Source organism: Saccostrea echinata, unplaced genomic scaffold (genome assembly GCF_033153115.1).
Source record: "Saccostrea echinata isolate AGI-Se365-2 ecotype Australia unplaced genomic scaffold, CSIRO_AGI_Sech_v1 ptg000004l, whole genome shotgun sequence".
In the NCBI taxonomy this organism is placed as follows: Eukaryota; Metazoa; Mollusca; class Bivalvia; order Ostreida; family Ostreidae; genus Saccostrea; species Saccostrea echinata.
Window position 1 is genome coordinate 794,662 of NW_026889753.1, and position 27,035 is coordinate 821,696.

Sequence of the window (27,035 nt, forward strand, 5' to 3'; positions counted from 1 at the left end):
CACAATTTTTACTTTCTAAAAATGTCCATGACCTTACCATTTCATCAATTCTTCGACAAATGACTTGACTATTAGCCAACTCCCAGTGGACCTAAAAAATCCTGAATGATAGATTATGACTAAGGAAAAGAACTTCATCCAAATGGATGTGAATTATCCGGAATAGCAGAATACTAGGGTTAGTGATATATTGCATATCCAAGAAAGGCTCACATATACAATAATATTAAAGATGTTCTGAGAATTTTTAAAAAACTTGACCCAAAGAAATAGTCTCTAATCCATGAATAAAAAAGTTCTGATTTTCTGCCATTAACTGAAAACCAGTTAGTTTAACACAGTTTATGCCATACAACCTACTGTATTTGATTTTGATTCAATGTTCTGTAATATATGAAAAATAAAAAAATCTGTAAAGCAAAAAAATATTTCTAAGGAACATAGTTTTCTGATATTTACCTTCCCAGTGACCTAAACCTAATTACTATTCCTTAGTTTACATTTACCTTAGTTTCTTTCAAAGGACTGTTTCAAGTGATTTTCATCAATTAGTAATTTCATTAATTTTATGACCTTGACCTTCAGCATGTCCTTTAACCTCACTTTTCAAGATATTTAAATCAAACTTTATACAGAAATAGATATTGGTTAGAGCAATTCAAGATTTTCTGACCTTGACCTTTCTTATGAGGTTAATCTTTCTGTAGCCCTTTACTTCACTTTTCAAGTTTAGATGCACATTTATGAGAAATTCAACTGTGTCATTATTTTCTTAGCTTGACCTTTCTTATTACCACATAGTATATTGAATTTCACTTTATTTTAATTTTTCTCTTTTTCCATAATTCAATACCACACAGGTTTACATCAGACAACTCCTTACATGTAAATAAATCTTTATCAGAGCATTTCAACCATACCTGCTTAAAAGAAGCGATCATACATGAATTTGCTTACATATCTGAGAGAATGTACTTTATATCTGGGACTTAATTTAACTGTTAGATGGGATTTATCAATACTAAACATACCAAACTACAAAAGACAACAACTGTGCTTATATATAAAGGGTATCAGGTCTGTAGTGTATGTGACAAAAATTTTAAAATTATTCTTTATTTAATCATATTTCACAATCAGCTCATACAAAAGAAACAAGGTACATTTCTTTTAATGTTGCATTAAATATACATTGGATGGGGCATTCATAACCTAATGGACATATTTCTTGTTATAATATAATACTGGAGATTAAAATTGTAGAAATTATGACCTGTAGGGTCAAAGGGAGGTCCAGTTGTCAAAATGAAAATTGTTACTCGGGTCAGCATTGTGGCCCATGAACTTTTATTTGATATATTCATCATCCTTAAAGCAACATTTAATAGGTGCATTTTTGAGAATTTTATTTTGTTGTTAAAATGTGTTATTCTGATAAATTTGTATGTAATTTAAACCTTTACGATCAATTAGACAGAAATAAAGTATCAAATTGTTTCAGAATAAAGGATTCTGTACAATCAAATATATAGTATTATATAAGAAATCAATATTGTACAGGACGACATTACTGTAATTATGCCTCAATCAAAGCTTATAAATAGTTCTATCACAAATATGTACAACAGAATTTATATTAAAACATTCTTTTTTTTCTGTCATTGAAATTCGCAACAAAAATTTCTGACATGAAAGTTGCATCTCGTATTGCTTTAACTGATTATATAATAATTTATTTGAACTAATAATCCAAATTAAATAGACAAGAATTAAACTTTAAACTTAGAGGAAAGCTTTATTTTGGCAGGATTAGAAAATTCATTTTGGATTAGCAGAACTAACCAGACTTACCTTATGGCCGTGTACAATAAATGTGTTAGAGATCTAGGACTAATCTTCAGTTTGGCACAAGTTTGTATAATCTGGCAGATTTTGTTGTAGGTCACTGTGTTGCAATGGAGAGGAGAGTTTAAATTTTGTGGCTGGATCCTAAAAGGAAAGGTAAGGCGAAGTTAAATATTAATAAAAATCAGTCAAATGATTGGGGGAAAACTTCACAGGATAACCAATTAATGGCAAATCACTTTATTATCTCAATTTCATGCATATATATGACCTTCCTTTTTATTTTTAAAGAAGCCCCATTTTGGTTACTTTACATAGGTATTTAACTCTTAAAAATCCCAGGGCAGGTGGGGTCTACACCCCCCCCCCCCCCCCCCCACTACCACCACCACCACCACCACCACTTGATCCGTGCATGTGTAATAATTTGTTGCAAGTGAAAATAATATGAATGATAGAAGTGCTTAAGATATACTGTAAATGAACTATTATTCCGGGCACTTTTTATTTGGTAATTATCACCAGTTAAAATATTAATCCAGGACTGACTATTGATTATTATACATGATAAATATAGTTACAATAAAATAAATGATTTTCAGCAAGATGTAAATAAAATCTAGTCTACCACATTTGTTTGTAGAATACAATGTAGTTCAAATTTACAATTGAGCTTCAATGTTTTCAGTCCCTCCCAGGTTAAAGTTCACAATGCTGGAGGAGGAGGATCGCTGGGATAAACTGAAGAGCTGGGCCAATGTACAGCATGACATTCAGACCCGTCTCCAGGCCCTAGACAAGTTTGACCAGAGTGTGTCACTCCACCACGGTCCACAGGTATCATTAAGGTTTAGTGATCCTTTACTTAATTACATCACTATTAATCAACTTAAAAGGTCATTCCTGTAAATTTAATTTTCCCCTCAAGTTATGTTGAAATTAATTTGCATTTTAAATATAATTTTGATTTCTTAAAAAAAACACATATACAGTCAGACCTCATTATCTTGAACTCAAAGGGACCAAGAAAAAAACTTTTGAGATATCTAATGATTTGAGATATTGAGGTTAAAGTAGGTACTTAAAGAAAGTGTGCTTGGGACTTACAAATCACTTTTACATATCCATGGTATTTGAGATATCAGTTTTCGAGATACCAAAGTTCAGCTGTACTTTAAAGCAAAATTTGATATGACTGAACACAGGGATGTGGAGTCTTCATCTTTGCTAGCCAAGTGTCCGATTCGTTTACCCTCATTGGCTAGCGAAGATGTGGAGTCTTTAGCAAAGGCAGATATTTATATATTATAAATACTTGTCAATACACCTATGATGCATGCATTATTAATGAAATTCAAATAAATCTTTACAGTTGTATCACACCCTTCGGCATCCATCTCACATAAAGTGTATGACACACTTTACTAGTAATGTAGGAGAGAACTTTGTGACCCATTACAGAATTGGGACGATGGACCACTTCTCTGTCTGGAATATGGAATCAAGGGAACGAGATGCAGCATGTAACCAAAGAAGGTACTCCTCCAGAAAATCATACAAACATTATTTTAAAAGTTCACCTCAGTCAATATTAATATTTTTTCAGGTGAATATCCAACCATATTCAGCACCAAGAGAGTCCATAATTTGTACTGAATGAAGGGATGAAAAAACGATTTAGCACAGGGTTAAATTATACATTTTAGGTTTAACATTGATGCTGAGATCACAACCTTGATGTTTGTTCCTAAGCACAGAGTTTACCTGGGATTTGGGTCAGATTTAGTTATGAGGGTCTACACTGATGCTATGAGTGGCTGCAAGAATGTGGGGTCAATTCCTTGTGATACCACCATCTTATGGTAAGTTCTTGTGTTTATTTAGGATATTCAACACGAATAAATTTATGTTAAAGACACGTACATGTGTGATACTTTTATTATTATTAATTGTTACCTTATTTCATGCAAATAGCACTGCTCTGGATTTTAAAAATTCAAAATTTAAAAGTTAATTAAGTTTAAAACTGTTAGTTGTTTTATGTTCTTTTTTTAAAGATGTACATTTAATGATTTTGCAGCATTAATGAAGATTATTTAAGTTGTCTTAAGTTTGGTTTTTCAAAAGTTTGATGCGTAAAACAGCTTTTCATTGACTTTTCTGATTTCTCTGCCATTTCAGCATGTCTTACAACAAAGACACAGATGAGGTTTATGCAGGGGGAATAGGAGTTCTGGAAAAGTGGAAGTTTACGGGGTCAGAGGTAACCCTACAGAAAATATTTACTTTTTAGATTGGTCTTATATTTTTAGCAATGTGTTAGACTGAAGTCTTGTATAATGAGCTAGATGACTGGTGGATAATGTGACCACTTGTTTCTTTTTTTAGCACTCAGCAGTTGCTCAGAGGGGTGAGATGTTTGACACAGAATTAAGATCGGATGAGGTAACTTATCTTGTTTTGATGAAAATGTACTTTTTCTGCAAAAAAAAATGTTTACTAAATTTCTTGTTCATAGTAATGTAGCATGTTTGTTAAGACCAAGATATTTATTTTCAAACTCCATATAGAAAATTAGTTTTGTCACATCACTTGGAAACTTGAAAAATGTAGTCTGAGAAAAATTTTCATTGCAGACTTTTTGTAAACTGATGCATAGGTATTTTAAAAACATGTATGTTATATTTTGAAACAGTGGGTGATAGATATAAAAGTAGATCCTAGAAACAAACAGATGTTGGCTTTAACCCATGATGGAATATATGTTGTCAGTTTTGTGGTAAGATCCTGAATTTCAACAAACTAAAATTTTGTATCTATTGATAAAGTGAGCATACATAGTAAAATCAAACTATTTTTGCAGAGTATGAAACAGACACATTTACTGCAGAACAGACATGAAGGCTCACTTCGATGGTAAGTTAGGTTTCATGTACATGTGGAAGAGAAAATGGAAAACCAACTGTAATGAGAGTGAGAAATATCCACAAGTTTTCTGTCCTACTTTTTACTCAATATCTAGCCAAGAAATCATTTTTTAGTTGTGTATTTGATGTAGAATCTAAAGTTAACAATTGCAGATTAATTTCAAAGTAATGAATTGCAAGTGAAGCTGGTTTATTGATAGCATTTATTTTGAAATCACACAATCAACAGCATTGCAAGGAACTACTATGGAGACTGATTACTATTTTGTCCTTTTCAGCTGTTCGTTCTACAAACAGCGGGAGTATTTCATAACAGGTGGTGGGGATGGACAGGTCAAGGTGAGAAATTATTTGTTTATTTAGACTTATATTGTGTGCAGGTATAGAATGGTGTACTTATTTTCATGTATTTTTATATGTTTCCAGTGGATTAGTATTTTAATGTATAAGGTTTAGTGTTATGTTTTAGATTAGAATAATGTTGTAATTTGTTATATGCTATAGGTATGGAATGCAGTAGTGTTCACACAAGTCCATGTGTTTTATGGTCATCGCGGACCAATCACAGGGCTCCAGGTCCACAGTACTGACCCTCTTCTCTTCTCCAGCTCCATGGATGGAACAGTACAAATATGGAGGATGGACAACTTTAGCAAAGTAGGAAAATTACTTTTTCTATGGATATATGTGTCATTTATAGCATTCTGATTTTCCAATTCTTTAAAATCACTAATTTTCATTGAGGTTAGATTTTTCGTTGTTTTTGTGGTGTGTAGGGACCCACAAATTCATAACCTCCTCGACCCACAAATATTTTACTGCACAAAAATAAGTGATTTTACAAGTTCCTAATTTTTCTTCTAAAATTCAAGCTAGAAAATTTAAACCAATCAAAAATTCTTAATATTTGATGCTGAATATAGAAGGTGATGAAAATAAAACAGCATGTATCAAATTTTGCTCCCCAGTTTATGCGAGTTGACCTAGGAGATGGTATTCGTCAAATGAAATTGTTGGGTGATGAGGAATTTTTCTGTCAAACAGAGAAGGAAATAAGAATTTACAATCTGAATCAGGTAGGTGAGAAATGATGGACTAAATCTATACTGAGGTCAATTTTGTCTCAGTATCCAAGACCTATTTCAAAGTTTTAATACAGTCAAACCTCGTTATCTCGAACTCAAAGGGACTGAGAAAAAACCTTCAAGATATTTGAAGATTTTAGATATCCAGGGTTAAATACTTTAAGAATAAGGGATTGGGACTTCCAAATCACTTTGACATATCCATGGTATTCGAAATTTCCTTGTTTGAGATACCAATGTTCAACTGTATATAGGGGATATTCAATGTTTTGTAGATGAATATGGAATTTATTTCACGAGTGGGACAGGATTTTTTGATATTTTCATGAGTGCGAAGCACGAGTGAAAATATCAAAAAATCCTGTCTCACGAGTGAAATAAATTCCATATTCATCTACAAAACATTGAATTTTCTGTTTATTACATTTTCTTTGATTTTCCCTTTGCCTCTGTCTTTTCTTAACACAGTGTCATAGGCTTGACGTCATAGTTGAGCGGTTGAGACGTCATAGCTTAGAAGTTGTTTGTCAGATTGAAAACATTACATAGCATGGATTTTAGCAACATATTTAGGAAGAAATTTGCAGTTTTAGCTCTGTCAAGATGCTTAGTAGTTATCTCTATCTTATGAAAGGCCACAAATTATTTTTTACTTACTTTGATATCCTTTCACACTGTGAGAGAATATCATTTTTGGTATCCTTTCACACTGTGAGAGAATATCACTTTTATTCAATAAATAAATCACAGTATTTCACTGTTGAAAATGTAATAAATTGATTTATTTGTCATGGAGCTTTATGTTGCTATTCTTTTTCTTTTTAAGTTCAAAGACAATTTATATGTTTCCCAGTTTAAATTATTTTAAAATTTTTTAATTGTTCTCTTTTCAGTTTTACACCTTGTTTGCTCCTGTAGAGTCGACCGTTTTTAAACTTCAGTTGTTTCCCAGTGTTCATGGCCGCGCAAGTCGAGTCCTATGTTCTACAGAGGTAAAACATAACATGACAATAGAATGAGGTTAGAGAGTCTGAGTTCATGTGATCAGGAAATCTTGAATTCAGAACATACTTTATACAGGGAAATTTTCGCCCCCTTCACCCTACTCATAAGTGGGCGAATTTAAAACAGGGCAAATTTAAAGAACACAATGTAATTTCTTTAACAGAACTGTGACTGTGCAAATTTAAAATGGGGGAAAGTTGTTTGTAAGTGTGAAAGGGCGAAAAATAACATGGGGCAAAAATTAGCGTGTATACTGTAATCCTTTATTGTATTGAGATGTTGTCTTTCCTCTGTTGTAGGATGGATCTGTAAGATTTTTCTCCCCTGTCACAGGAGCCACAATTACCATAGTCTACCCAATGCCAACTTTCCAGGTTAGTGCTCTGTTTCAGTGTGTAGAATTTTATCAAAAACAAAAACAATTCCTTACTGGCGAAAGTTTTTGGAATAATAAATTTGTTTTCAATGCTGAACGTACAAGAAAAAAGAAGGTGTGGTTTTTATGGCAAAGGATCAAATCTGTTCAGATAGTGGAAGAGCCAGATTTTGTTCAGTCTTTTCAGAAAAATAAATGTAGAACTATGATGCATTTTTTTGGGACAGGTTTTGACTTCATTTGCCTACAATAGAGATAAAGAGAAGTTACTGACCATTCTACAGAATGGAGATGGTAAGGTATTTGTTTATATCATCACAATAAAATTTAGCTTTATAATCTGACTCATGAAAAATTCATATAGGTAGAGCCACTACAATGTTATTAAGTATTAGTGAAAATATAAATATAACCAGAAATTTTTTTTTGATTGTAATACTGTATAGATTCTAAATTGAGGACTTTATCGCAACTGCTTGCAAAATAAAATTACTGGGTTTTATTTTATATTGATAAAGTACATGTAAAAACTATTGAACAAACAGTCCAGCAGTGAATCTCAAGGTTTGATGACTTTGAGTAGTTTCATGATATTAAGTACTTGCATATAGATAAGGAATCTACAGTAGCGTAATATGTGTCAGAGAAACAGGTTCATGAATTACCATTACTCCAAGCATATTAGAGGTTCACAGCAAGATACTTGTGACTTGGCAAGAAGGGAGGGACATTAATCGAGGCTTTTACTTTTAGGAATAGAATTACCATTATTGTCCATTCTGATACTGTATGTTTACTTAAAAAAGCGGGCTTCTTATTTAAGTGCCTTTGGTGCAGACAACAATGCACTAATTAATGAATATACCTTAATAAATCATTAATAAATACAATACATGGCGCAGATGTATGTAGCGCTAATTCATGATTACGCCAACCACTCCATACCCAGTGATTGGCTAAATTTTGAATACGCCAATTTGTGTACGTGTACAGTATATTCCCTTGCAGTACTGGTGTTTAACTGTACCACTAACCCGAGTAAAGCTGAGGAGGTGTGGCAGGCAGCGTCAGTAGATGAGGAGGTCACTCAGCTCGCTATCATGGCACTGGTGGGTAACCTTTATATATACAGAATAGAAAAATCACAGTGAGCTGTCATTAATATAGAATTCAAATAAATTTTGTCTTCATTCTGTCAGGGAATAGGGACTAGAAATATATTTCTTCAGAGCTGCATATAAATGATGCAAAATGATACTTGTACATCTTATAAGCCATTAAGATGAGATGATGAATAGGAATGGGATATTTAGTATGTTTTTGAAATTTGTCATCAGTAAACTTATTTGTAAGAAAAATGTGGCTTTGGAGAGCTCTCTGGCTAAGGAGGCTATGGCTTAGGAAGTAGCAATACTTTCCTTACTATATTTAGAGCTACAAGGATTTGGAAGAAGAGGTTGTTAGAGAAATAGTTGTTTTTGGAGGATTAAAGAATGGACAAGTAAGTGATACATGTATATGATGGTACTAAAAAAGAGTCTTTTTTTTATCTGAAGAAAACTTACCTTTAAAGTTTATCAATATAAGGCAAAGAGTATTTTTCTCCCAACAAGATGAACATGTTTTTTTAAGAACTGCTTTGTATTTCTGAAGGTCTCCCTTCTGGATGCTGACCGCTGTGTAATGGTGAAGAATCTTCAGGCACATGAAGGTGCCATTACCTGCATGGAGGCTACCACTGATATTGATGACAGAGGAAAGCAAATTCTGGAAACAAACACCACCCTCGTCACAGGCGGAGAAGAAAAGTCCCTAAAGGTGTGGTCAGTATGTGTCAAAGCAGGACACTCGGGGAACAAAATTACACTGGAGCCACTAATTAAGGTATCAGCATTAAGTCAATATGAAGAAAATATGAACACTGATATTATTGCATTTTTTTTTCCGGGGGGGGGGGGGGGGTTTACAATTTTTTATGCCCCTGTAATTGAGGTAATTGAAGATTCGGGGGCATATAGTTTTTGCCCTGTTTGTCAGTCTGCAAAAACTTTAACCTTGCCCATAACTTTTGATTGGTTGGAGCTATTGCTTTCATTTTTCACATGTGTAATCCTTGTGACAAGACCTTTCTTTTGGTATCATCAAATTTGACCTTGACCTTGGAGTTTGATCCAGTTTTGCAAACTTTTACCCAATTTTAATAATGGCCATAACTTTTGAATAGTTGGTGCTAGGGCTTTCATACTTCATATGTGTAATCCTTGTGACAAAACCTTCCTTTGGATACCAACAATTTTGACCGTTTGACCTTGGAGTTTGGCCTACTTTTGAAAAACTTTAACCTTAGCCATAACTTTTTGAACGGTTGTGCTAGGGCTTTCATATTTCTCATGTGATTTTTTTGTGTGATAAGGCCTTTCCTTGGGCACCATTAATTTTGACCATTTGACCTTTTCATTGATGTTTGACTTACTTTTGAAAAACTTCAACCTTTTCCATATCTTTTCAATGGTTGTTGTTAGGGCTTTCATATTTCAGAGGTATATTCCTCGAGACAAGACCTTACTCTGGGTACCAATGTATTTGATTTGCAATTGAGAAAGTTTAACCTTTGTTATAAGTTGCCATACGGGGGCTTCAGTGTTTCACAAACACATCTTGTTTTTCTTTTTTTCCCCCCTTTTTTCCCTTTTTTTAAGCTCACCTCAATGAAGTTGAGATGAGCTTATGCTCTACCCTGGCGTCAGTGTTGGTGTCCCAATTAAAGTTTTAGGAGCAAGTCCCATTCCCAAGTAACTATAAGCCCTACCTGGACCAAACTTGCATGGATGATGCATCTAGGGATGGACACTTCCAAACTTGCTTCGGATACTGGATCTTACCTACGTTTTCCAGATGAGTGACCAAGTCAAAGTTTTTGGAGCAGGTCCATTCCCAAGTAACTATAAGCCCTACCTAGACCAAACTTGCATGGATGATGCATCCAGGGATGGACACTACATACTTGCTTGGGATGGTGGATCTGAGCTAGATTTTCCACATGTGAGACCAGGTTTAGATTTTGGAGCAATCCCATTCCCAAGTAACTATAAGCCCTACCTGGACCAAACTTTCATGGATGATGCATCTAGGGATGTACACTGACCCACCTGCTTCAGATGCTGGATCTGACCTAGATTTTCCATATGAGTGAATTTTAGCCATATTTTAACCAAATTAGCATGGATTATGTATCTAGGAATGGGCACTTCCAATCTTGCTTTGGATTCTGAATCTGACTTACATTTTCCAGATGAGTGACCAGGGTAATTTTTTTGGGAGTAGCTATAGAATATTATGGCCTCTTATGATTAAACTTGCATAGATGGTGCATCTAAGGATGAAACTTCCAGACTTGCTTTGGATGTTGGAACTGACCAAAATTTTCTTGATTAGTAAACAGGTTAAAAGTTTTTTGAGCAGGTCTATTTCCAAGTAACTATAAGTCCTACTTAAACCAAACTTGCATGGATATTGATCTTTGGATGTACCCTAACTAGAAAAAAATATGATGTGAAATTTGCCTTAATTATAGATAACATTCATCAAGGTGAGCTTTGTAATCTTTGATTACCTATGTTTTTTTTTGCTAGAGTTGGGAATTAAAGAGAAAATCTTTTGGAAAAATGAGCAAGTGCAGTATATTGCAAGAATTTCTATATTTACATCAGTGACAAGTACCCATTCATGTTTTATTTTGAACTTTACTTTGTTGTTTAACAGATTCCCTGTGCTGGTATCCCAGACCTTCTCAGTGTGTATGAGAACACTCTCTGTGTTACCATCAACAGTCCTGATACTAATCTGTAAGTAATAGGACTAACAGCGCAGGAACAGAGGATGGACATTTTTTAAATACTTTTTAAAAAAAATCTATATGAAGCACATACATGTAAATAATTTTATATTGAAAAAATACAAACAATAAAATATGGAAGCTCTCTAGAAATAGTTTGTACATGTACATGTCCTAGATGAAAAAAAATTGTCATCATTTTTTTCATTCTGAAAACAGCAGAAGTCAGAATTTTGAAAATTGCTTGTCATCATCAAACTCACCATAACTGTGAAGAATGGCTTTTTTCCCCTTCCGTTATAATGTCAAAATAATGTGGAACATCTTTTTACAGATATTTAAGAATGTACAGAATGGATGGACGTGATCTAGAGAATGTGTCATCTTTACAATTCACAGAACTTCATCATGCCAAGGATGAGGAACACACAAAGAGGGTAACATTGTCATGTCCTCTTTTAAGGTTTTTGTTTGTGAAAGTGATTCATTAGTTTATTACTTGAAGTTATTTAAAAAAAAGATATCTGTACAAGAACTAAATACTGCTGAAAATCAGTATCTCAAACACTGATATCTCAAATACCATGGATATATCAAGTCGTTTGGAAGTCCTATTCACTTTTTCTCTGTCTATTTTACCCACAATATCTCAAACCCTTGGATATCTTGAAGTTTTTCCTTGGTTACATTGAGTTCAAGATAATGATTTTTAACTGTATTACACTTTAAATGCATCTGATAGGAGATTTGACTCAGTATGTATTGTGATTATGCACTCAGTTTGCTACTTAATAATTTTTCTCAATATAAAACTTTTATTTAAACTTCATATGTTTATTGATTCATGAAAGAGCATTGTTTAATTTTTATATGATAGATTTTAGATTTCAAGCAAATTAAGATTAAATATGGATATTTTTGCTATATCAAGTCATTTTGAAGTAATGTTCATATAAACATTCACTTGAAATTTTTTTTATAGCAGCCTTAATATTGACATTGTTATATCATTCTCTCAGATGACGGCACTTGACAAATGTCCTCTGTTGGGACTGTTTGCTACAGCTGGTGAAGATGGCTATATCAAGGTAGTGAAACATTAGTAAACAGACCACAATATTTTTTGCTCTGAGATTGAAATTCAGGGGTGCAGAGGTCTTTGTGTGTTTCTCTGTTTGGCAATTTAATTTACAAGGGTTGTTCAGAAATTATTGAGACATTTACTTTTACTCTATAAAAGAAAGAGATAAATTCTTGAAAATTTGTCAACATTTCATCATGAACAAATAAGATACATGTGCAAAGTTTCTGACTAATAGCATAATTAGATCCTGGTGAAATTGTAAACTTGCATATGTCTATTGACCTGGAGCAGCATTGCTACATCATTTTTACATCATGCCAGCCTTAGATCTTTGCTCATGTTGAAATGATCAGGAAGCGTTAACTCTTCTTTCTCTGTCATCTATGTAATTTTCTAGAAATCAACCTTTCTCTTTTCTAAAACGATTCTTTAAAGACTAAAACAAAATGTGCGTTGTTGCTTCCCCAATGTAAAATTACATAAATGCCATATACAGATTGAATTAGCATCATGCAGTACTGCTTTTGCACTGTGGGTCAACGTTATTTAGTTTATAATAATTGATGGTTGCTTGAAGTGTTTGTTTTTACTCTGGCTGAATTATTTGGAAGAAAAACAAATCAAAAGAACAAAAGAAAAAACAGATCATTTTTTTATGATCTCCATATTTCTGATTGAAATTTTTACAAACTTGCACAAAATGAATTCAAAATAAAGTTGAAAAATTAAATACATATTTCTAATTTTTTTTCTCTCTTACTGTGGGTCCACCAGGAGTTTAAACGTACATGTAGGTGTTACATGTTTTCAATATCAGATTTCATGACTGCGCCAGGTACCCCTACCATTGACACATTAAAATACCATTGAAAAGAAGAAATAAAATATTTCTTGCTTTTATTATTCTTAGTGTTTGTCAAACTTACGTAAGTAAAGCATCTCCCATGATTTGTGGTTGGATTAATGATTTTTATCCAATGAGTTGTGTGTTTTTATCGCCAAGCCTTGGAGAGGGGTCAAAAACACACAACGAGTTGGATAAAAATTATATCTAACCATAAATCATGGAAGATTCTTTTTATCTCATGTTTTATACAGTTATTATCAATGTTTTACACTGTTTTTATACATGAATCCACATTATTTTTACTTCATCACTTTCCCAAAAAACCCATTGTGACGTCCCAGCAGTGGAATATGAAAAAAATATCCAATGAGTGATATTTACAGGATAAAGGGGTAAACATGTGATAAATGTCAGTTTTCATTAAAAGATATTCATCAGAAAGAAGAATAAACAAAACACAATGTCTCAATAAGCCCTTGTAGAATTGGTAATCACAGGAACCTAGCGACTATATTGTATGTAAATTTACTAATACCATGCATGCCTTATATATTTCATAGATACCTTGTTATCCTGTTACAGGTGTGGAATCGTCACAATCAGCTGGTGAGGGAGATGTATTTCGGAGAGCCTCTATATGGTCTCTGTTTTGCCAATGCTCGAGGTGATCTGCTCGTAGGATTTCAGAACCATGTCTGGTGAGAGCAGTTTGATCAAATGGATCTCACTAATTCTGTTTCAGATTTTTTATGAAGAGGTGACTTTTGAAGTGATTGAAAATTTCTGAATGAGTAAGATGATATCTTGCTCTGTATAGCTACTTTTTTGTTCAACATATTTGGCCAGCAGATATCTTCAGTTGCTTCTTCAGATGCTTTAGTTTTAGTAGAAATGTCTTTGTTTGCAATTTATAGAAGAAAATAATGCAGCTAAATGAACAAAGATCTGTACCAGAAATCTTTCAGACACTTGCAATAAATCCTTTGTGAGCCTGCAGGTAAATTGCTCAAAATCAATACACATTGGTAAAATGTTACATCACTTGCGACATGATTTACTCCTTCACTACCCCTTCTGATGTCTCAGGAAAATGCTTGGATATAGATCAGTGGAAGGTTTAATTGTAGATGGATTTTGTTTAATGGTGTCATGCATGGCTGATGATTCTATGACATTTGTAATCAGGGTAAATTTTATCACAAAATTATTTTCTGAGCATCATTTGACTTTGACAGTAAGTATAGTACTTTATATGGCTACTGTTTATATTCATGGAGAGGAGATGTCATCACAATTTAATAAGGATTGTTATTTTTTTTACCTAGGATAATCTACCTGTTTTAAAGATTTAGTATGGTAATTGAAGTAGACAGTGATTACCTATATACCTTTTAGATAGTTTAAAGAATTAACATTTTTATGGTTCCTTTTTGTGTTTTAGTTAGTTAAAAGAATTAACATTTTTATGGTTACCTATATGTTTTATAGATAGTTTTTAAAATTGACATTTTTGTTATAATGTAATAATTTTAACTGTTTGTGGAATAAGTTCTTTCAGATGATGAAATGTCAGGTAAATTTTATTGATAATTTTCCTGTCTAATTTTTAAAAAAAAAAGGGGGATGTAGCATGAATTGGAAGCATATTTTTAATTGAACAGCCTTAGTAAATGTAGGACCAACAGAATACTTTCTTCTTATGTATCAACCAGCCATAAATCAGATCTATCAATAAAGTATGTAGCTCTATGAGTTTTTATAAGTTCAACTTGAGTAATTGCCTTTATTACGCTGTGGCATTGCATGAAGATCTTTATCTCCTGTATCGTATTACAAACTTTAATCTTTGATGGAATAACGAGATTACAAAAATGCATCCCTCAGTTTTGTCTTTGATCAATTAATTAATTTGTTTTGCTCGTGGGGGCAGCATAAAATATTTTTTTTTTCAGATTTTGATAAGAAGGGTTTGGTATCCCCATTCTGAACATTGGCCTTTAATTGATATGCTGTGTAAATTAGAATCACTAGAACAATATGTCATTCAACAACACTGAGATCATTTTGTTTGTCAAAGATATATTTTGTTTATGAAAAGAGACTTTGGAATTTTTTTCTAGAAATAAGGTTTAGAAAAAAATCTTTTTGAAAGTAAGTATTAATTTTATATTTTGCCTTCAGGAGTTCTTCATATTTTGTTTTATGATTAATACACTGTATAAAATTATGTCAGGCAATATTTTTTGATCAATATGATTCATGGCAGCATCAAATAATATGTGATTTCCACCATACAGTATTTATTGGAAATATTGATTTTATGCTTTAATTCACAACAGTAAAATATAGATCAAAATGCACAGTAACTGTTTTCAAATCAACAGTTATATCAGATTTTTTTTACTGTACCACATCTACTGATTTATTAGTTTTTTGTATCAGCCCTTTCCTTTTTGTGATTTTTTTCCCCTGCATGCTTTTGCTTTGTTGATGAAAGATTTTTTTTTTTTACTTTGATACAAATACAGTAATTTTTTCAAACTTTCACTGTATAACTTAGGGAAAATTATGAGTTGTGATAGAGGGTGGAATTTACTTAATCAGTGGGAGCTTTGTTCTAGCTATACATCCATTTATTTAACGCCTTGATTTAGTATTGATAAAGTTCTCTTAAACATCCACATATTTATACAAAATTTCTTTTCTGTTTCAAGCTTAATTCCACTGACCAATTTCTTCCCTCAGAATTATCTGGAGCTCATTTCACTGCAAGAATTCAAGGTAAGGTATTCTTACTATAAAAAAAAAAGAAAAAAAACAAACAAACAAACAAAAAAAGGGATGTATGAAGAAGATTTTCTATGGTAAGAATTTAGAGAATGACTGTTCACATTTCTTGTAGGACGATTTGAGAGAACCACCAATACCATACAGTTCAAAGGTTAAATCATGGTAAGATTCGTTTTAAAATCTTTTAATGCGTAGACAATCAAATTACATGCTATTAATTCCAGAGATATCTTATAATGCAGCTTATTAGAGAACAGTATGCAAAATTGCAAATCATCATCTCTATTAAAAAAAACTAGTGTATCTGAGAACGATCAAACCATCATTTTAAAACGATCGTAATTTATAACCTAGAATGGAAAATAAGCATCAAATAAAAGTTTACCAATCAACTTAATCAGTACCCATGGGGTCATAATTTGAACAAACTTGAATCTACACCACCTGAGGATGCTTCCATATAAATACGACCAATCATGGCTTTCCTGTTCTTGAGAAGAAGATTTTTAAAGATTTTTCCTATGTATATCTATGTAAACCTTTGATCATCCATTGTGGTCCCATTCTACAGCCGGGGGTCATGATTTGAACAAACTTGAATCTACACAACCTGAGGATGTTTCCACATAAGTTTCATCTTTCCTGGCCCAGTGGTTCTGTTGAAGAAGGTTTTTCCTATGTTTTACTATAGAAAATTTTGATCATCCATTGTGGCCCAACCCGACCCCCGGGGTGTCATGATTTGAACAAACTTGAATCTACACCACCTGAGGATGCTTCCATATAAATATGACCAATCATGGCTTTGCTGTTCTTAAGAAGAAGATTTTTAAAGATTTTTCTTATGTATTATGTATTACTTACCTACCTGGACCAAACTTGCATGGATGGTACACCTAAGAACACACTACCAGGCTTGCTTCAGATGCTGGATCTGACATACATTTTCCAGATGATTGACCAGCTTAAAGTTTTTGGAGCAGGTCCGTGACAAAGAACCTCTAAGGCCTATTAGAACCAAACTTGCATGGATGATGCATCAAGGGATGAACACTTTCAAACTTGCTTCAGATGCTGGATTTGACTTACATTTTCTGGATTAGTACCTATGTTTTGAATGAATGGAAATCTTTAAGTTTTAAAATTGCAAGACTTATAACCACATCAGTTACATCTCCAATGTCCTAGGGATAGATCAGTTTTAATTACCATATATACTCGCCTATAAGTCGGTTTTTTGGGAATTAAACTTTGGTCCAAACCTCTGTATCTGACTTATATGCGAGTTATAAAAAGATTGGTATTCTAACAGGTCAATCCCTCTAATTTAAGCTTAAAAAATACAACCGACTTATAGGCGAGTATATATGGTAAGGCATTGTAAGTTAGTTGTTAGTCCCTATGATCTAATATGTGTTCTTGTATATATATAATAAACTTTGTATCTATAGCATTTTTGAGTTCTATATAAAATGAAAATATCAATGTATTTCCATGATAATTATACCCACCACACCTCAGGTTTGACCCGAGCAAACTGCCGACCTTCAGTACAACCTTGTCTATCAGAAACCAGGAGAAGAAGGACCCAGATATCGATCAGGACGTCCTCGAGGACATCGAGGATCACAGTGATTCTGAGGACAGCTTGTTAGATGCCCCAACCTACAAAAAATACCGCCTCCCAAAGTCAAAACTGAATGTTCAGGAGGAAAATCTGCTGAAGGAACTGGAAAGAAAGAGGAAGTCAGTTGTTGAACCTGGTAAGAAGACAAATTGATCAATTATAGACATTTACACAAATTTATCATTTATGCTTTAATTTGCATGAATTTTTTTCAAACTCAGGATTTTTGTCATATGTAATATTTATGCTTAGAGATTTAAAAAAGTGACTGTTTCTGAGCTCTTTTTCAAACAAACACTGGTCATTCTTCTTTAATTTTAGGAACTAAGTGTTTTAATTGTTGTTTTCATGCATGATTTTCAGATGTGATGCAGTATACAGATTTTACCGATATCTTCAATGATTTGTACAAAGCAGAGGAAAGTCCGCAACCTACAGACATTGAAGAAGGTATCCCACAATTCTTGGATGGACTTCATCACTTTCTCCTGCCTTCTTTTTTTATTTCAAAAACTTGCAAGATTGGAATTTAAAAATTTTTTAAATAAAAGTTGAAAAAGATAAATTTTGAAATTTTTTTGTTCTGATTTGGGTACATGGATAATTAAGAATATCTATTTCAGTGTAATTTTAAGTGGTAAGTGGTGCATGTAAATACTTATTTGTTTTTTCAACGCATTCTTCTCTTAAGTGCTAATATACTCTTGTCTTTAAACACTGTAAATTTAAAAGTAAGAATACTGTAATTTAACATCCTTTGATAAATTTTCAAGTTTTCAATCTTGAACATTGAAATCAATTTTTACTTGTATAGATTAATTAAAGTATTCTGATAGACATGTACATGTAGTAAAGGTTCACATGTAGGTAGAAAGGCACTTATAACACTTTTGTTTAGTGCAAGTCAACTTTCTGCATGCATTTGTAGAGTAGATTACAGAATTACGACATCATTAACCTTGATGCATGCATGATGATATATAAGGGCTGTCCAAAAAGTTCAAGGACAATGGCATTTTCGTCTTTTTTAGTAAAATATAAACATACTGTATATTTAAACAATTCAAATCTAAATAAAATTTAAATGTGAAGTGCCTAGAATAGTTGATGACGTTTTCCAATGTCATTACAATCGGTTATTAAACTGAGAGAAATATGTCTCTGAACAGTGCTGAAGCACCTGAAAAGTGACCTTGTCCATCCAAATATCCTAGCATCCGTCATGAAATTATGTGTTGATCTAGTGGAAATCCTTTATAATAATTAAATCAGCAGAGAATAAAAGGAATATTTCTATAGTCAATTGATTTACAAGTGGTATAAACGGTTTTCAGACTATGTATTACTATACTATATTTGGGAGACTTTGCAAAAAGTAGAAGATTACTGTTATGTGATGAAAATATGAATTCCATATTTATTATGATTTTGGCTGTATGTCTTGTATATACAAAGTATTCATGCTGATAACATATGTAAAATATTGTGTATTGCTATGATTTCTATATATTTACTTGTCATGGTTTATATCAAAATCAATGAAATACTAGTATTTCTACACACTCTTGGTAGTGTTCTCAAAGTAAACATTGCAAGAAGTGGAAGACCTTAAGTTTGTTTTGTGATGAAAATAATGATTATGAGTTTGGCTTAATGTCAGACTGGGTCATGAGTCTTGAATATACAAAGTGTTTATGCCAATAACGTTTGTAATTTTTTGTGCATTGCTCTAATTTTTATATATTTACTCAATAGTGATCTATTTTTAAATGTTATCACATGCACTTCGCAGTGTTGTTAATGTAAATGAAAAAAAAAATAGCATATGTGTCCATGAACTTTTTGGACAGCCCTCGTATATTTTATCTCATTAATTTTTGCTGTCCAATTTAACAAATTGAGGCATTGGGATGTTGTCCTTTCTTTCCATTTACCAAATCTTATTATCATGATCATAATTTTAAAACTGTATGGGGTATTGACTTCATTTTCAGATAGGCCAGATATCCCATAAAACTGTCTGTTTGGATTATGCCCTCATATAGTCATACATTTCATAATTTTTGTTCTTTTTCTGTTTTTAGGTTGTTTTTTTTTGTTTGTTTTCTGTTTTGCTTCCTTAGCAAACCATCATTTTTTTGCACCTATTAGAATTTGTATTTGCTTGATTAAATTTTTTTTGCAGGCTTTGAATCAGACATAGAAGAAACACCACGAACAAAGAAATCTAAAAAAGAGAAAAGAAGTAAGTAATAAATCTGTCTTTGTTCACGTAAAATTCATGTGGTCTAAAAGCATGTTTTCAAAAGAATACCAGTATATAATTATCTAATGTGAATATACCGCTTAAGATGAAGCTTTCATGCATTTGAATATCAAATGTGATTTGTTGTGTTACAGGAAAGAGTATGTCTTCCATTCCAAACATCCATCTACTGTCTCCCTTTGAGCAGGCCCTCCTAAAGAGGAAACCAATAATAGCACTTGATGGTAAGATACATACTAGACTAGAATTCTAAGTCTAATGTGAAATAATAACTTAAGAATATGTGGGATCATCATTTAACTCTTTGTTATTTCACTGAATAGGGTACATACCAAACTCGGTGATCAGAAAACAGCTAAGTTATCGTCCACCCACCCCACCACAGCCACAGAAACGAAAGGATGTCTGGAGACCAAAACCGGTAAGTTAAATGTTAAAGAGGATTTGTAGGATGGTTTAATTAATGTTTGTAAGCAGGTTTGGGTCATTCATTTTGACTTGGTATTATGTGAAAGATTTAAAGTAAAACAAGCATGTAGAAGGTTATGCTCATGTATATATTGAGGAAGGGGCACGAAAACTTCAGAGATGAGAATGAAACAAAATGTTTTGTCATAACAATAGAATTTATTGAAAAACTGTTTACAATTTCTTGGAAAACTTTCACGAAAAAAAGCAATAAACCCCATGATATAAGTTCAAGACTCTTTTGACAAGCTTTCTGATTTCTTGCATGCAGGTTCCAAAGCCGATGCCAAAGAAAGAAGTTGAAGAAGAGGAAGTTATGGATTTATATGAGGTATCTATATTGTGTCAGATTTATATGAGGTATCTATATTGTGTCAGATTTATATGAGGTATCTATATTGTGTCAGAGAGATTTATATGAGGTATCTATATTGTGTCAGATTTATATGAGTTATCTATATTGTGTCAGATTTATATGAGGTATCTATATTGTGTCAGATTTATATGAGGTATCTATATTGTGTCAGAGAGATTTATATGAGGTATCTATATTGTGTCAGAGAGATTTATATGAGGTATCTATATTGTTTCAGAGAGATTTATATGAGGTATCTATATTGTGTCAGATTTTTATGAGATGTCCAAGTCCTGTAGGATTCTGTCTAAGACCAAGACCTAGACCTAGATTTATATGAGGTATCAAAGTCATTTAATATTGCATCAGAGAGATTTATGTAAAGGTATCAAATGCACAAAGTATTGTGTCAGAGATATTTATGCAAGGTATCAAAGTCCTGTAGGATTCTGTTTAAGATCTATAGATTTATATGAGGCATTAAAGTCACTTATGTTCCGTCTGAGACTTACAGATTCAAAATGAAATTACAAACATCAAGAATTGTAACTCGATCCTACCAAAGATTATACTTTCTTATTTAAAAAGAAGGCCTCCAGCTATCACATGAAAGTGTAATAAAGTTTTAAGTTATGGAACCTATAGAATAAAATTAATGTAATATGTATGCTCTAAAGGACTGGTGCAGTTGTACCTACTTTAGTCCTGAAATATTATCTGCAGAATTCAAAAGGTCAAATAAGTTTTGGATGAGATTGGCCAGCACAACATTTAATCCAGTTATAATTTTTTGATAGGAGTTTCTCAAAAGATTCGCTAAATACATGTATACTTGTACTTTTTTTATTTTATCTTAAAGATTGATCAGAATTTGTGGATGACTAAGTTTCTTTACAAATGGCTGCATTTAGCCCCATAAAGTGATAGCAAACTGTGTTCCAGTGTTGATATTCCTCTGATGATCCCATTAGGATTAGTAATTCATAGAAGAAGTCAGTTTCAGAATTTTTACATAGGCTTTAAGATGCAAATAGAATTACAGTGCTGTACTGTAAATTTGTTTTAATAAAAGCAGTGATTCTGGTGAGCTTTGTGGTCTCTGAGCATCATGTTGATACATATTAAGTTTAGCTTGGTTTCTGTAGCTGGCATGCAAGTACAGAATTGATTGGCTTTGTTTCTGTAGTTAACTTCCAGGTACACATTTGATAGGTTTCTTTCTGTAGCTGACAGGCAGGTTCAAATTTGATTGGCTCGTTTCTCTAGCTGGCACGCAGGTACAGATTTGATGCAGGAGAGTCAGATGATGAAAGTGAGGCTGATGAACCAATAGTAGAACGTCCCAGTAATCGTGGGAGGAACAAAAAAAGCCGGAAGGTGAAGAAAAAGGTAGTAGATGATTGGAGTGATGGGAGTGATGTTGATGATTATGAGGAGGAAGAAGTCATTGATGACTTAATGGAAGATGACTCGGGGGTAGAAATGGCCGAGTCACTGGTAGGGAGTCAGTTCTCTCTGCTTGCTGCTGGCAAACCGCTTCAGGTAGATATGGTAGTTATGCTCTGACTCACCTGGTGAACCTTGTCCTGCTTGTGTTCCACCACACATTTGCTGGCCTGCTTCTGTTGCCTGTGTTGTATAGAACTGTTGCTGTTGTGTCCTACAAAGCACCTGAGCAATGTGATGTTTCATGTGAACTAACTGTTTGTTCATTTCTAATTTGTTGATTTCAGCTTGATTGTTTTATAATTACATGTATGTTCATTAGAAGGTAACTTTTTCATGCATGATGTTTATCTCACCTCATACACTGTCATAAAACTAATTATTGTGGGCTTCTCCATATCTTAGCTATTACATATGTGTTGCGTTATAAGGGAACTAACTCTTACTTCCTTACATACAGTTTGATTTCTATTCTTGTTCTATTCTGTTGTATAGCATAAATCTGGACTAATTCTTGATTTAAAATATTTGTATTCAACATTTTAAAATAAGATCTGATTATTATTATTATTATTGTTTAATTAACTAAAGTTTTATTTAAAAAAAAAAAAAAAAAAAACTTGATGAATTTTTGTTTTTTATAATTACTCTTTATTACAATAAATTTCATGTGTACAAAAGTTTTGTTGAAAAGAAAATCTGGCTTCCAAATAAAAATAAGGACTATTCTTCATAACTTGTATATTAATGTATGCTTAACCTTCTGAGCAGAAGCCATTAGTTTGGGGAGAACCGGAGCCAAGTACAAAGAAATCCATTATGTCTCCGTGGAAAAAGATGACTTCTATGGTTAGGACAACATCCAATTTGTCGTCTACATCTTCCAAAAGGGCGTACAAACCTCCCAGTCGCCGGTCAACACCCAACACTCCAACCAAATATGAATGTAAGTGGTCAGAATGTTACATATTCATACATTATATTACATATTTAGTATATTAGAATTATATGGGGATTTTCCTTCTCTGAACAGCAAGGCCACATTAGTCTTAATTAGTATTCTGCATCCTCATGTAGTGTGGATTCAAGTTTGGTTATTAAGTCATGATGCCTTTGATGAGAAATTAATAGTCCTATTACATAAAAATGTATTTATATTTAGCTCACCTCAACGAAGTTGGGGGAGCTTATGTAATACGCTCGGTGTCGGCGTCGGCATCCCAGGTTAAGGTTTTTGGAGCAGTTTTCTTTTCAAGTACTTCTATGGCCTATATTAGTCAGAGATGCATGGAGGATGCTTCTAGTGTGTTTCATTGTACCAGTCAAGGTCTTAGATGCTGCAATTTCAGCAAAAGAATGACCAGGTTAATGTTTTTGGAGCAGGTTAAAGTTTTTGGAGCAGGTCTCATTTCCAAGTAACTATAAGCCCTATATTGACCAAACTTGCATGGATGATACATCTAAGGATGCACACTACTGAACTTGCTTCGGATGCTGGATCTGACCTATATTTTCCGGATGAGTGACTAGGTTAAGGTTTTTGGAGTAGATCTCATTTCCAAGTAACTATAAGCCCTATATTGACCAAACTTGCATGGATGATACATCTAAGGATGCACACTACTGGACCTTGCTTCAGATGCTGGATCTGACCTATATTTTCCGGATGAGTGACCAATTTAAGGTTTTTGGAGCAGATCTCATTTCCAAGTAACTAAAAGCCCTATATTGACCAAACTTGCATGGATGATGCATTTAAGGATGCACACTACTGGACTTGCTTCAGATGCTGAATCTGACCTATATTTTCGGGATGAGTGACCAGGTTAAAATTTTTGGAGCAGATGTCATTTCCAAGTATCTATAAACCCTATATTGACCAAACTTGCATGGATGATACATATAAGGATGTACACTACTGGACTTGTTCGGATGGTGGATCTGACCTACATTTTCCGGATGAGTAACCAGGTTAAAGTTTTTGGAGCAGATGTCATTTCCAAGTAACTATAAGCCCTATATTGACTAAACTTGCATGGATGATACATCTAAGGATGCACACTACTGGACTTGCTTTGGATGCTGGATCTGACCTACATTTTCCGGATGAGTAACCAGATTAAAGTTTTTGGAGCCGATCTCATTTCCAAATAACTATAAGGCCTATCTGAACCAAACTTGCATGGATGATGCATCAAGGGACAAACAATCTCAAAACTTGCTTCGGATGCTGGATTTGACTTACATTTTCTGAATGAGTGACTAGTTTTAAGTTTTCAGATAAGTCTACTCCCAAGTAACTGCAAGCCCTATCAGACCAAAATTGCATAAATGTTGCATCTAGGGACGCACACTCCTAGGGTGCATTTTATTAGAAAATACTATGTATTCATTTCCCTGGTCGATAAATAATATAAGTAATTTAAATCATCAACAGTCTAATTTCACTGTTGATACTAAAATACCTAAGAATAAATTCATGTGTTTGAATTTTAAAAAAATGACCAAATGAATTGACAAAAGGTCACTATAGATTGACAAATATAAGTTCTTCCTTGGTGGTCATAAGAGCAACTTACTATTACATTGAGTTCTGGACATCACTTTTGACAAAAAGAGAATGAGTTGGAATTCCTTCAACATTGCAGAAATGTATACATGTGTAAAATATGTCTATCATAAAAAATTCTGAATTGTACATGTATTAGCAAATTATTTTTCTACAGTGCCTAGCATTGTCAAGCACCAGCATCAACATCAGCATTTTGGTAAATTGAAGATTGTTATTGGTGTATTGTTTTTGGTAGTATTGTATATTGTCAGCATAAAGCTAGTTTTTGAGTTTTTAGCTCACCTGAGCTGAAAGCTTAAGTGAGCTTTTCTGATCACACTTTGTTTGGTGTTATTTTCTCTGTCCATCCTTTGTAAACTTTTAACAGTTTTGATTTCTTCTCAAAACTGTTAATTTCAACCAAACTTGCTAAAAAGCATCCTAGGTTGAAGGGGATTCAAGCTTGTCTATATGAAGGGCCATATCCTTCAAGGGGAGATAATCAAGAATTAGTGAAAATTAAATGGCGTCTTTCAAAAATCTTCTCGAGAACTACTGGGCCAGAAAATATGAAAATATGTGAAAGCTTTATTACATAGTGTAGATTCAAATTTGTTCAGTCACAGACCCCTGGGGTAGTGTGGGGCCACAATGGGTATTCAAAATTAAACATAGGAATATATAGGATGAATCTTTAAAAATCTACTTCTCTAGAACAGCAAAGCCCTGAATGGTCAGTCATATTTATATAAAAGCATTTTCAGCTAGTGTAAATTCAAGCTTGTTCAAATCATGACCCCCAGGGGAAGCTTGGCCAATCAGAATTTTACTTACGAATACATAGAAAAATCCTTTAAAAATCTCAAGAAAAGCAAAACCATGATTAGTCATATTTATATGGAAACGATCAACAGGTGGTGTAGATTCAAGTTTGTTCAAATTTATGACCCAGGAGAAGGGGGGGGGGGCGATTGGTGATCAAGTTTTACATATAGGAATATATGGGGGAAGTAATCTGCTAATGAAGAACAGCAGGGCCATAGTGGTTCATGTGAGCATTGTGGCCCATGGGCCTCTTGTTTTTAACACAAAAGCATCACTGGACTTTGTCATACACTTGTTCTTAGGAGATCATTTCACTTCACATCACACTTTTTTTTGGATGACAAAATCTAAGATAGGCAATTTCAAAAAAATATTTTTAAAAATATTTCCCAAGTTATTTAAAGATAAAGAATTTGCATATTTTAAAATTATTTTAAATACACACACTTTTATTGCTCTTTATTGTGCTTTGCATGCCATATTTGTATTGCTTAGGTTGTTCCACAGCAGTGTGTCAATCTTTTGATTTTCTGTATATGAAGCTTTTCCACACAGAGCTACATGTTGCAAATCACTAAACTTTTAATTAATTTGTTAAATCGGTTCACAAACTTTGTTTTGATGGAAAAAAATGTAAAACAAAATTTAAATTGGCATTTATTCAGCAGCATCATAAAAAATATAAAGAAAAAATCTGTCCTTTTTTAAATAAATGCAATTCATTCAAAAAAAACAACATGCTTTTATAAAATTTTGTCTGAATTTGTATGTTTTTCAGTGAAGTCTAAGGCATTTGAGTTTGGAAATGTTTTTGATGTGAGAGGACCACACCCTAAATCAGGTGGTCCAGGGAGTCGAGAGAGAACCAAGTCATTCAGACTGTCAAACATGGTAGTTGATGAAGATTCCACCGATGTCAGATTTAAGGTGAGTATTATTCAAATTTAAATTAGTACCTGTACCCTGTAGTTTTTAAGTCTAACTTCTACATATCATCGTTAATGATCAGAAATAGTTGTTTTCAAGAGCATGTCTGTGTGTATAGAATGTTCTTTCCTTGATAAAATCTCTGCATTAAATAATAATATGAACAGCAAATCTAGGTCTACAACGAGCTTTTGCTCCATGCAGTTTATGATATCATATGCTATAGATGCCATGGGGTTTAGTAGATAAATGTTCATTATATTATTAAAACATTCAAATAAATCAGTGAGAATTATTACAGGAAAAGGAAAGCAGGAAGAAGGCGATACAGGTGAATGATATGGAGGTCATGCACAAACTGATGAAGGAGGACTTCTTCCGTGACCTGAAGGGGACACCGTCATACGAGTCGGTCCTCCAGCAGCTGCTGACCATGCTGGACACAGATGATGCGGATCTACATGGAAAAGTCTGTAACTACATCTTAGAAATCCACGAGTAAGTATAAACTGTACAAGAAAAAAACATGTAAGATAAGTGCAGTAAACTTTGGCTGTTTTTATTAATCTGAGATTTTTTATTGAAATGGCTTCAGGTTACATTTGATTAGCTATTCCATTTGAAAATTTTAAAAGTGGAATATGGTTTGGGTGAAAAACTGAATCATGGATGGGTGAAATTTATCTCAGAAAGGTGAAATTAGAAAGAAGGCTAGTGTTTCTTACCAACTTTAACTTTCATTTTAATTCCTGAAAAGTTCAGTGTATTATACTGAA

The 27,035-nt window shown here is 33.2% G+C and overlaps 1 protein-coding gene across 6 annotated transcripts in view; it reads left to right on the plus strand.

Annotated features, from left to right (window-relative positions):
• Positions 1 to 1,930: 1,930 nt before the first annotated feature.
• The window catches only part of LOC133178950 (uncharacterized), a 50,339-nt gene continuing 25,234 nt past the window's right edge, over positions 1,931 to 27,035 (plus strand). For 5 of the 6 annotated variants that reach the window (XM_061313600.1, XM_061313601.1, XM_061313602.1 and 2 more), the window contains exons 1-33: positions 1,931 to 2,001; positions 2,534 to 2,682; positions 3,218 to 3,381; positions 3,552 to 3,707; positions 4,027 to 4,108; positions 4,234 to 4,290; positions 4,541 to 4,624; positions 4,709 to 4,761; positions 5,051 to 5,111; positions 5,277 to 5,429; positions 5,741 to 5,848; positions 6,751 to 6,849; positions 7,162 to 7,236; positions 7,466 to 7,532; positions 8,247 to 8,347; positions 8,671 to 8,739; positions 8,892 to 9,122; positions 11,001 to 11,083; positions 11,408 to 11,510; positions 12,093 to 12,161; positions 13,587 to 13,702; positions 15,719 to 15,785; positions 15,907 to 15,956; positions 17,316 to 17,557; positions 17,785 to 17,871; positions 19,607 to 19,666; positions 19,822 to 19,911; positions 20,011 to 20,108; positions 20,427 to 20,486; positions 22,728 to 22,902; positions 24,683 to 24,724; positions 26,111 to 26,259; positions 26,561 to 26,757. In XM_061313600.1, the coding sequence (XP_061169584.1) occupies positions 2,557 to 2,682; positions 3,218 to 3,381; positions 3,552 to 3,707; positions 4,027 to 4,108; positions 4,234 to 4,290; positions 4,541 to 4,624; positions 4,709 to 4,761; positions 5,051 to 5,111; positions 5,277 to 5,429; positions 5,741 to 5,848; positions 6,751 to 6,849; positions 7,162 to 7,236; positions 7,466 to 7,532; positions 8,247 to 8,347; positions 8,671 to 8,739; positions 8,892 to 9,122; positions 11,001 to 11,083; positions 11,408 to 11,510; positions 12,093 to 12,161; positions 13,587 to 13,702; positions 15,719 to 15,785; positions 15,907 to 15,956; positions 17,316 to 17,557; positions 17,785 to 17,871; positions 19,607 to 19,666; positions 19,822 to 19,911; positions 20,011 to 20,108; positions 20,427 to 20,486; positions 22,728 to 22,902; positions 24,683 to 24,724; positions 26,111 to 26,259; positions 26,561 to 26,757 (3,374 nt within the window). In that variant the 5' untranslated portion in view covers positions 1,931 to 2,001; positions 2,534 to 2,556. The remainder of the gene's footprint in view (positions 2,002 to 2,533; positions 2,683 to 3,217; positions 3,382 to 3,551; positions 3,708 to 4,026; positions 4,109 to 4,233; positions 4,291 to 4,540; positions 4,625 to 4,708; positions 4,762 to 5,050; positions 5,112 to 5,276; positions 5,430 to 5,740; positions 5,849 to 6,750; positions 6,850 to 7,161; positions 7,237 to 7,465; positions 7,533 to 8,246; positions 8,348 to 8,670; positions 8,740 to 8,891; positions 9,123 to 11,000; positions 11,084 to 11,407; positions 11,511 to 12,092; positions 12,162 to 13,586; positions 13,703 to 15,718; positions 15,786 to 15,906; positions 15,957 to 17,315; positions 17,558 to 17,784; positions 17,872 to 19,606; positions 19,667 to 19,821; positions 19,912 to 20,010; positions 20,109 to 20,426; positions 20,487 to 22,727; positions 22,903 to 24,682; positions 24,725 to 26,110; positions 26,260 to 26,560; positions 26,758 to 27,035) is intronic. The other variant, XM_061313605.1, reaches the window with a different exon arrangement.